The sequence below is a fragment of the Saccostrea cucullata genome, unplaced genomic scaffold, assembly GCF_032062105.1.
Source record: "Saccostrea cucullata isolate Sc308-1 unplaced genomic scaffold, CSIRO_AGI_Scuc_v1 ctg7261, whole genome shotgun sequence".
NCBI classification, from domain to species: Eukaryota; Metazoa; Mollusca; class Bivalvia; order Ostreida; family Ostreidae; genus Saccostrea; species Saccostrea cuccullata.
Genome location: NW_026928028.1, coordinates 1 through 11493, shown reverse-complemented (window position 1 = coordinate 11493; position 11493 = coordinate 1). Strand labels below are relative to the sequence as shown.

At 30.5% G+C, this 11493-nt stretch overlaps 2 protein-coding genes across 2 annotated transcripts; both read left to right on the top strand.

The window, feature by feature from the left end:
- Nucleotides 1–716: 716 nt before the first annotated feature.
- On the top strand, nucleotides 717–3714 carry LOC134276229 (actin-binding protein IPP-like). Its single transcript, XM_062758497.1, has 5 exons — nucleotides 717–750; nucleotides 1680–1754; nucleotides 2129–2194; nucleotides 2512–2550; nucleotides 2828–3714. The coding sequence occupies exons 1-5, from the start codon at nucleotides 717–719 to the stop codon at nucleotides 3712–3714; spliced, it is 1101 nt and encodes a 366-aa protein (XP_062614481.1).
- A 545-nt stretch (nucleotides 3715–4259) lies between these two features.
- LOC134276230 (uncharacterized) lies at nucleotides 4260–8069 on the top strand. The gene is made up of 4 exons (XM_062758498.1): nucleotides 4260–4357; nucleotides 5692–5857; nucleotides 6122–6167; nucleotides 7930–8069. The coding sequence occupies exons 1-4, from the start codon at nucleotides 4268–4270 to the stop codon at nucleotides 8000–8002; spliced, it is 375 nt and encodes a 124-aa protein (XP_062614482.1). The 5' UTR covers nucleotides 4260–4267; the 3' UTR covers nucleotides 8003–8069.
- The last annotated feature ends 3424 nt before the right edge of the window (nucleotides 8070–11493 follow it).

Here is an 11493-nt window from a genome sequence, read left to right as displayed (position 1 = left end):
GACGTCACAAACTAGTCCGATTTTATATCCTTTTTCAGAAAGAGGACAAAATGGACAAAATTTCAACAATTTAAGCTTTAAAATTTATAGAGCGCATGTGTGTTCAGGAACAATATTGACATATTTCATTGATATTATCATTCTACACATTATATCAAAATATTTATCCTGAACACACATGCGCTCGGTGACTTTTATTTAAAATATCGACGAAATATGTACATTTTTCTGCAAAATTTATAAAAAACTGAAATTTACGTCATATTTGTGACGTCATTACGTATATATGACGTCATTACTTATGAAATTATTCAGTGCTTTGAAGTCAGCATATACTCCCCTGTTTAAGGACTTAATTAAATATTATTCCATCAAAGTTTGATTTTGGGGGGCAAATGTTGGTTAATACCGCATATAGTTCTTTCGTTGAATTTATACTTAACTGATACAACTTTAATGATAGTTTCTTGAGAATAATAAGGTTAGTTTGTAATTGTTTTATACGTATTAAAAGGCAACACTTTGTTAATCATTCAAGTGAGGATAGAATAGTTTTGATTCCAGGATTTAGGTTGTTGCTCTTATAAATCTATTTTGAACAGAGATTTCACTGATATTTCGCCTAATTCATGTATAATATAAATTTTAACTACACAAACATTTTCATATTTATAGCATCCAATACCTCTAGGCGGTCACCAAGAAGCGTTACTAATATGAGTAGTGACAGCTCCATAAATCACTCCACTGGTAAGTTATAATAATCCTTGTTATCGCTGTTAAGTTATCATATAATCCTAGTAATCACTAGTTATATAATCCTTATAATCACTATTTAGTTATTATATCATCTGTGTAATAACTTTAAAGTTATCATATAATCCATGTCGTCACTGTTAAGTTATTATATACTCCTTGTAATCACTGGTAAGTTATGATTTAATCCTGGTAATTTCTGGTAAGTTTTTATATAATCTTTGAAATCACTGTTAAGTTAATATATAGTCCTTGTTATCACTGGTAAGTTTTTCTCCCTTTTTTTAACAATGATTTGTATTACAGCTATCAAAATGATTTCTTCCCAAAGATGTTAATCTATTGGATATGAATTGAGATTAATACTAGTTTTTTTGCGAAAAAAAAATAACATCACAGAAGGAAGAAAATACCTTATATCTTAAATGTTTTATATTCTGATATTAAGAGAATTTTTTACTTATTCATTTATTCAATTTCATTTTTTTGTCTTAAAAGTCATTTAATTAGAAATTATGCAGCCATTTAATGAAGAATATCAATTTTTATATGAATATATAAGAATGAAATAAAATTATCAAATTTGTACTAGTAATTTTTTTGCCATACAGCATTTTCCAATTAATACTCTAGAATAAATTTTTTTAAATTGATTTAATATTGGATAAATTTATACTTAACTAAAACAATTTCAATTATATATTCTTGAAAATAATAAAGTTACATTGTAATTGTAATTGATTTATACTTATTATAATGCAAACATTTATACGTCATTCAAGTAAGGATAAAAAGAAAAGTTCTCATTTGAAATTTTAGGATGTTGCTTTTATAAATTTATTTCGAATAGTGAATTGACTTATATATCGCCTCATTCATGTTTAATATAAATTTTAACTACACAAACATTTTCATATTTATAGCATCCAACACCTCCAGACCGTCACCAAGAAGCGTTACTAATATGAGTAGTGACAGCTCCATAAATTACTCCACTGGTGAGTTATAATAATTCTTGTAATCCTGTTAAGTTATTATTTTAACCTTGTTATCACTGTTAAGCTATTATATAATCCTAGTAATAACTGTTAAGTTATTATATGATCCTTGTAATCACTAGTTATATAATCCTTGTCATAACTAATTAGTTATTATATAATCTGTGTAATAACTTTAAAATTATCATATAATCCATGTTATCACTGTTAAATTATTACATACTCCTTGTAATCACTGGTAAGTTATGATATAATCCTTGTAATCACTGATACGCTATTATAAAATCCTTGTTATCACTGGCAAGTTTATATATAATCTATGTTATCACTAACAAATATAAATGTTAACTACACAGACATTTTCATATTTACAGGATCCAACAGGTCATCACCAAGAATGGTGACTTGTAAGGGCAGTGTCTGCTCGATAAATGACAGTGGTAAGTTATTATATAATCCTCGTTATCATTGATAAGTCATTATAAAATCCTTGTAATCAATGGTAAGTAATCTTATATCAGATAAGCCTTCTAATTATTTGTAATATATTATCAAATAATAACAAGTTATAATATAACTATATTTATAATTATATTACTTTATGTAATTAATATTATGTAATCATTGTAAATTGTAAAGTTATCATGTAATCCTTTTATTCACTGTAAAGTTATTATATAATCTTTGTTATCATCAGTTACTTATCATATTATCCTCGTAAGGATTGTTAAATTATTATACATATTCACATTTACAGCATCAAAAACCAACAGCCTGTCTTTCAAGCGCAAAAGTGGTGAGTGTAGCGCCTGTTCTATCATATCATCCTTGATATCATTTTAAAGATGTTATATAATATTTGTTATCAATGTTAAGCAATGATATAATCCTTGTTATCGCTGTCAAGACATTATGTAATCATATTTCTTTTGATGTTTTATGCATTTTTATGAACTATTTCTTTTAAAGTTAATAGAGTTAATTTTAGATACTAGTAACTAAAAAAATAAGACACAAAGAAATGTTTATTATTTTAATGTTGCCTAATCCAGAATATTTTGCCAAATTTTTAGAGTCAGCAGAGAGCGACTTAGACATGTTTTGTCCATCATCTTATAATTTTGCCATTCCAGATAAGGATCTCAATGAGAACACCAAGAAAGAAAACAGTGACCCTGCTATAGAGCAGACCCAAGACAACGTCTCTCATTATAACAACCTGGGGGAGTACATCTCACAGAAATATCAACGTCATGAGATCTGTGATATCTGTTTCAAACTGGGCGATACATTATATCCTGCTCACAAATTAGTCTTAGCCTCACAGAGCACTCTGTTTGCTGACGTGTTTGAGCGAGAGTCCTTCTCCAATACACCAGTGGCCCCAAAAGTGATTAAAGTCAGGGGAGTGTCAGAAGAAGCCCTCGTGTCTTTTCTAGATTTCCTATACACTGGAAAGATGGATATAAACTCCGTGTGTTTAAGCGATGTTTTCAAATTAGCTGCGGTCTTTAAAGTGGACCAGATAAAAAGATTATGTGTGAGGAAAGTTGAACAGCTGAAGTGTCAGGACTTGCTTCAACTCTTGCCAACTATGGCAAAACTTAAGGAAAGTGGTATATGCGAGCTGATTATCAGGAAAATTACACATAACTTTCTGGAAGTCAAGGAGGATCCAGAATTTTTTAACCTTGATCTTGACACTCTTTGCATGATATTGGCCTCTGACAACGTCAATGTCAGGTCGGAGTTCGAAATTTTTGCGGCAGCTGTATCATGGATTCAGCACCACGATTTCGATCAGAGAATCCATCACATTGAAAAATTAATGAACTGCGTGAGGTTTACCCTAATGACCAGTCAAGAATTATTCCTCTGTTTCAAAAAATTTCCAGTGCTGAAACAGAACAAGAACTGCGTCAACATGATAACCACGGCTAATTGGTATATTTTTCTTTAATTAATTTTCATCATATCAATTTTAAATCAGTATTAAAAAGGTTTCATAACACATATGAGTTACACAATGTATTAAAAGTTAAATCCATGTGATTTTATAAGAGTTCCTAAATCTTGTTAATTGCATTGAACCTCTTACTGTTACTTTTTTCTTTGGTATCTCATTAACAAGTTATTTTCACTCATATTATAGTATGCATTATGAATATTAATGGTCAATTTTCCAGTTATTATAAGAACACGTACAGTATGATTATTTAAAATCACTACAAAACAGAGCTGTCCCTTACAACAAGAGACAAGGGCTTTTCGTTGCCTTTCATGTTGTAAACCTTCATTCAGTTTGGTTTTTCCCCCTTAAACCCCAGTAAAATGTTGGGGACGGGGGGGGGGGGGGGGGGGGGTGGTAGTCACGACCCACCTTATACTTTTTAATGTCCCCTGTTATCCCAATTTTAAGACACAATCCTTTAAATATTAAAACAATTTCAGCACTGAGAATGTACAAGTTAACACAAAAGTTATTGTTTTACTTAATAAGGGCGAAAACCTCAATGGAGCTCAATGAGGAGGACCCATTAGACGTCCCTGTCAACAAGAGAGACGGGCTCAATACTCAACAAAGTGTCAGTGACTACGTAGAGGTAGGTCATCGGTTATTATTTAAAAAATATCTTCAATTTCTTAATATCTTTTTTCTTAATTCTATAAGTTGACCATATATTTTTATGGCTTTTAAAGATTATTTTCAAGGAATGCAGCTTTTAGCCTAATCATTTATAAAAATATATGCATTAAAATTTTACGTGTGTTTTATGTTTGCATAGTAATATAAATTAAACATTTAAACATTTAGAAAAAAAATTGCTCACATTTATTTATTTGTTTATGGATATTTATATTTTTGGCAATTATACATGTAGAAATTCTTTATGAAAAAAAATAAAAAAAAAATGTAATTTCATTTATACAGACATATGAGGTAAATGTATTATATTTGGCTTGTACAATATTTGGCAGAAATTAATTTTTCAGCAAGTTAGCGATTATTTAATTGAGTGCTATCTGAATGTGCTAGATGTAACATCAAGACACAAGTAGCGATGTACTTGAAAAAACATATTCTGTTTTCTTCCAAATTTCCTAAATAGAATACACCGGTAAATATTATATAGATATAGCCTTTAGTGAGGTCGACCCATAGATATATCGACTTCACAGAAAGGCATATCGACCGAGCACGAAGTGCAAGGTCGATATGCTTTTCTGTGAAGTCGATATATCTATGGATTGACCGAATTAAAGGGCTACATTTGTTATATTATTTTTTTTTACAGAGATTGACAAAATTACCACTTGCTTGTCTTTTTTTAACACTGAGAGACTAGAGATTAAAAAATAATCTGTTTAATGCAATGTGTGTTGTTATTTGTACTGACAGAGTAAATTAAGGAATTTCCTTTTTTAAAAGGCTAACTTGTCTAATTAAGTTTTTTATTGATTTTTGAAAAAAAACATTTGTATTATGTTTTAACATAATGTAGATTCTTCTTAAAGGCATCTTATGTCTTACTAATTATTACAGAACATCACAATTATAAATAAAGAGCTGAAGTATATATATATATATATATATATATATATATATATATATATATATATATATATATATATATATATATATATATATTTTTTTTTTTTTAAGAAATATCAAGTCTATGTGCATTTAAGTCAAGTCTTTATGTTGTTAAATAATTGATCATGTGATCAAGTTTGAGCCAATCGGAGGGTTTGGAATATATATGAAAAATAATATAGTACATTTACATTATCATCATTAAGTATCATGTTAGATTTAGAAGAATTTTCTTCTCTTTTAAATCATTTCACTATAGTGTACTTGCTGTTAGTAAATTAATATCTGTATGTTTATTTTTTGCACATCAATAAATATTTTCCCTTTATTCTATCATAAAAGGCCAAATCCAGCACTAATGAAATCGAGGATGTTGAAGTGAGAATAACCAGAATGTCCCAGGAGATGGCGGAGGACTTTAATAGTCACGCCATTATACAGAGCTTAGGCTCTAAATGTATGCTGCCTGAAAGCCGTCCTAAGATTCAACAATATAGGAATTCTAGATGTAAGCTCTAAGTATATATTTATTTGCACAGTTGCACAGACATTGGATCTGAATTTGAAATTAAGATAAATCATAATTTTTAAACTTTTTAGTAATCAAGGACAACTTTCATATAAACTTGCTATGATGTATTACTTTAGAGAAAAGTCAATATAAAAAAAATTGTGAAAATTAATTGAAAGATGGCTCTCGGTCCAAGGGTAATTTTAAAACAAACTTCTGGATAAGACAACATTACAGATATTGTAATCTATTCAATATTAGGTGGAGCAACAGAACAAGGGAAGGTTTCCGGAAGTGGAAACAACAGGTACGTACTTGTAGACATGCTTACCCTTATTAGGGCTATAAGTTTTTGCATTTGCTTATAGTTCACATGAGCCAAAAGCTCAGTTGAGTTATCCTGATGATCAAAATCTGTTGCAGCTGTTGTCTTTCGTCTTTGAGGTTGGCATCGTCGTTTTTGCCGGCGTTCTCTTTTCACATTTTTATCTTCTTCTCCAGAACCACTGGGCCAATTTAAACTACACTTGAAACAAAGTATCCCTGGGTAAAGGAGATTAAATTTTCTTCGAATAAAGGTCTACGTCCTCTTCCAAGAAAAGATAATTAATATTTATTAAAAAATTAATGGCATTAAAAAAAAAATTCTAAAGAACCTGTGGGTGCTCAAGTTTGTTCAAATCTTGATACCAGGGGGTAGGATGGGACCGCATATTTTTTTTTTTACATAGGAAAGATGTTTCCTGAAGAACAGAAAAGTATAATTGGTCTAATTTTACATGGAAACATCTTCACTTTATACTTATACTGCTTAATTCCCAATACAGGGTAACCCATAGCTCCTTTTTTTAATTTGATATACTAATTATAATGTATTGTTCGTATTGTTCATTTTTTATCCTTCAATTTGCTTTTTCCCGAGATTTTTGGATGAGGTATGTATATGTTCTTTCACAATATCATGTTGAACTAGATGTATTAATTTATTCAAAATTTCTATATTTTTTTTATCTATTCAGAGGTTTTCAATTATTTTTACATAATTTTTTAAAGTTTATTACTTTTTTTATGATATTTATATCAGTAAAATGTCAAATTAATAATGGATTTTGTATGAAAATTCATTTAAACAGAGTTACATGTATAGGATGCAAAAGCTGCAATAATATAACCTTTTTTTTCTTTTCGGAGGAGGGGCGTCAATTAAAAAAAAAATTAGGGATAGCTAACTTATTCTATATTTTATATGATTTATACATTATCTTCTTGAACGATTTTACAAGTTGACATACTGCTGATTCTTTCTAATGTATGACCTTTACCTTGTACTTTGACCTTTGGAGATCAACTAGAGAACACCATAACCATCTGTTCAATTAATCCATTTCATTATTATAAATTAAATATGTTTTAAGCTAAAATAACGTGTAGATTACATGTTATTATACTAACGTGTTCTCACATTTATTCACTCTTTGAATTTCAGCATCTATCACATATTTAAGATTTGGCAATATAATTTTACTTTTTGAATGGCATTTTTAATTAAGTAATAAACATCTCCTTTATATAAAGAAATTAACAGTTGTAGTGTGGAGTGCTTTTTTAAATTCAATATTCCTGTATTCGTGCTATTCTGTTCTAAAATCGAATTCTAATTAACAAATTTATAGTGTCATGGTCTTGCCTGATTTGGTCCTTGGCAGGCACATAGTTAAGGGGCAGGAGTGTTGATCAGAATAACAACTTGTGGGCATAAATTAAATTCAAGTGCTTTTTGTAGTATTTTTTTGTATCAGTTGCTCTAATCATTATTTTTCAGTAACTATTTTCATTTTGTGTTTTATTACAGCTAACAAATTTATTATACATGTATCAACATTTCGTCAAGTCAATGTGTACATATTTATGAATTCAAGTGACATGAAACATAATTTTAAACAAAAAGTGTTGTAAATTGTACATGAAGTCATGAACCCATCAAATGAATTGATTACATTTTTTGCCTACATGTAATTCAAGTTGTCTTTTCAACCCTTTTACATTTTGGTCTCCTTTTTTGTTTGCAGATCACTCAAGAAAAGGGGCAGGAAAATCCCCAAAGACTCCCCGATCTGGCAACTTCAATCGATGCAATTCTAAAGGCTCTCTCAAATGACAATGTGCCGGATATTATGTTTTCTTTTCATGTTTTGTCTAAATTTTTGAATGTCTTTTGTTTTTGGTGTTTTCATGTTTTTTTTTATCTTTGGTTTTTTTAAATTTTTTTTTCTTCGGTGTTTATTTTTTTAAAATCTAAATTCAATGTTTCTGTAATCAGTTTAATACGTTTATTGTAGATATGTATAAATGAATGTCTGGCACTATTAAAATTGTTGCAAGTAATACGAGTTCTAGTTGTTTCTGAATAAATCGAACTCAAGAAATGATGAGTTTAAGGGAGGCTGCTGATATTCTGGCTTCATCGACTTGTTGATAACTTACCTCGTTTAAGAAATTGTAAATGCGCCGCACCGTGGGCGCCCTATACTGATCCGTCTGTCCGTCCGTCCGGAGCATATCTTCTCTCTCCTTGGCCAGATCTGGCTCATACTTTACCTACAGAGGGTCTTGGGTAAACGGTTTGCAGTGACCTTGAACAATTTAGCTACAATGTAGGTTAAGGTTTTGATCATATCAGAATGACATAAATAATCCTTGTCTCACCTCTTGGTCCAATGAGAAGGAAGAATTCTGTGTACTCATGAATGAATAGGTACCAAACGACAATAATCCTCGGGGACACACTGTCCACCAGCAGAGATACATATTCGGTGGTTAAAAGAAGAATGTGACACATTCTTAACTCACAGATAGTCATTAGTCGATGGATACGCAGTAACCTTCAACAAGGGTAAAGGTTAAAAGAAGTCTCACTGTTCAAATTCTTGTCCGGAGCATGTTTTCTCTTTCCTTGGTCCAGTCTGGTTCAAACTTCACACACGGAGTGTGTCTTGGTAAAGATTATGCAGTGATCTTGAACCATTTTTTCCAAGTATAGGTTAAAGTCATATGCAGATTAATATGAATAAAAACCTTGTTTCTTCCCCTGATCCAATGTTAGTCATACGTCACTCAAAGAGTGTGTCACTGGTCAATGTATGAACGAAGTTTCTAGGTCGATGGTCAAGTTACAGAAAAGCCTGTTTAAAATCGTTGTTCGGTTCATATTTTCTTTCACTTAAGTCCAGTCACATTCAAAATTTACCAACTGAGTTAGAGTGCGGAACATTTGTGATTTCTCTAAGATATTTTTAGTAGAGCATATGCAACAGTTTCATACAGAATATGCAGTATTTCTGATATTTTGTCTGTTTTTTGATAGATTTTAAGGGGCACTAGTGATTTTCGTGCCAGTGTTCGTTGCTGAAAGCAGGAACCTTTGAAATGGTTATGATCTCAATGATATCTAGTTCATACGCAGAACAGCTCTTCGTTATCTAATCAACTGAAAGATATAACTTCGTACGCAGGTCACAATATATTATATTGCTGCATAAGTAAGGGAAGTTGACAAATGAAATGTTACAGTCATCACGTTTATCATAAAGCTTTGTTGTTAAATAACCATTAACGTCTCTTTCTAGTAAAAGATCGAATATATGAAACATATGTGTCAGATTTTGAAATATCTTTTAGGTCAAGCTCACCGGGATATATCGTGAGGTAAAAATAGAAATATATATTGTTAATTGACAACACGTCATCGATTATCTTTGTGTCGAGTTGAAGGCCACAGTTATTGTTTCTTTTTACGTAAAAGATTTGAACACATCCTACTTCATATGAATACAAAAATAGGTCTGCTAATAAACGGACACAATTAGTATCCAATTAGTATCCATTGGAATTCCATTGAATCGTTTAGATATTGACAGTCAGAAACTCAAACATCTTTTAAATAGAAACTTCAGAGTACTTGTGTGTACAATTTTTATTTGAGACTTTACTTCTTTTAAAAACATTAAAGAAAAACAATTCACTTCTAGACAAACGAAAAACACGAAGGATAACCGATATATGCGTGTTTATAAATGGCATTTTTGGTGACATTGCAAAGAATAAAAGAAATGGAACACTTTAGTTACATACCAAGAAAATCATCATTGACAGTTATAGAAATTTGAGACAATAAAGTAACATAGCTTTCAAATACGCTATTTCGAAAGTTTAAGTACATTTATTTCTTAAACATAGATGATAAAAGCTCTTGTTAAATTGGATGCATTTAAAAGAAATCATGTAACAAAATGAAACAAGGCTCTAAAACATTAAGATAGGAAAAATTATTTTTATTCGTTGGCAGAATAGATTATAAGTGGTGCATATCTTATGAATTTTTTTCAGGAAAAATATTTAAAAAACTTACCTGTTACAAAACCTGATTCCGGGTACGCTAAAATATTACAGATAAGATTGATTAAATACGTGTATGTTTTTTAACGTCCCTCTCCAGAATTTTTACTCAGATGGAGACAACAACACTTGCCGGTGGAGATCTGCAAATTTTGTTCTATACTTGGCACTTAGGGCCATTAGGGCCATTGAGCAGGGAGGATCTTTATTGTGCAAGCACCTACTGCGCCACGGGACTTCAGTTTATAAGGTCTCATCCGAAAGACAGGTCTCCACGTCCTACAGCAGGAGTCGAACCCGCGATGTAAGAATTGACTCCTTACTTCGCAACTCTAGAGCAGACGCGCTAACCACTGTGCCACGCGAGTGACTTACATGTAAGAAAATTGAGAGTAAGTTTTAAAAATCAAAACAAGAAAAATTCTACTTATTTTAAAGAAAGAAAAGGATATATTTATATTTCTGTCTGTATGTAACAAGAAACTCTGTTTCACAATAACAAACATAAAAGTTCTAAAATTGTGCTTGCAAAGCCCGTTGGAATATAGAAAGAAAAGGGAACGCTATAACGACACAAATTTTATCAGTACGCCTGGAGTAGTTTGTTCGTACTTTGACGTTTCAAAACAAAGTCTTCATATGCTTCAAAACATTAACTTTAATGATAAAATATCTTTTCAAACAAACAAAATGATGATCTAAATTGTACAAAAGATGGCTTTGAAGTAAAAATCTATATAGATGAATGCATTCTCTATTTAAGACCAACATTTGACTACTGAAAATAAAATAAAAATACTTTTCAATGATTTTGAATAGTTTCCACTTTGTTATTAAATTGATAAAAAAAGAATAGTTGCATTAATTCTTGTTTAATGTTTAGGAAACTTAAGTTTGGAACAAAGGGGCCTTGGTTGAAAAAAAAACTTCTTGTACCAAATAATCAAATAATTGTTGCATTAACATCAACCTGATCTTTCAATGCATTGTCCCTTTTGCTAGATTCAATATTATAAATTACATGAAATATCGAATCTATTTTTGAATCAGCCCTTGATCGACAAACAAGATTAAGATTTTGTCTTATATCCTCCAATTGCTCACTTGATGTTTTTCTGTCATTGATGAGAGTCAAATAAATTTTGGAAGGATTACTTATTATTACGAAATTTAAAATATTTAATTCAAGAACATCGTCACAATAATTGTCTGAGAAAAAAACAATGATATGTTCATAG

Coding starts and splice junctions, on each gene's coding strand:
- LOC134276230 (XM_062758498.1), top strand. CDS start 4,268: ATGGAGCTCAATGAGGAGGACCCATTAGACGTCCCTGTCAACAAGAGA. Junction 4,358..5,691: donor GTGTCAGTGACTACGTAGAG/GTAGGTCATCGG, acceptor CTATCATAAAAG/GCCAAATCCAGCACTAATGA. Junction 6,168..7,929: donor TCCGGAAGTGGAAACAACAG/GTACGTACTTGT, acceptor TTTTGTTTGCAG/ATCACTCAAGAAAAGGGGCA.
- LOC134276229 (XM_062758497.1), top strand. CDS start 717: ATGAGTAGTGACAGCTCCATAAATCACTCCACTG. Junction 751..1,679: donor CTCCATAAATCACTCCACTG/GTAAGTTATAAT, acceptor TCATATTTATAG/CATCCAACACCTCCAGACCG. Junction 2,195..2,511: donor CTGCTCGATAAATGACAGTG/GTAAGTTATTAT, acceptor TCACATTTACAG/CATCAAAAACCAACAGCCTG.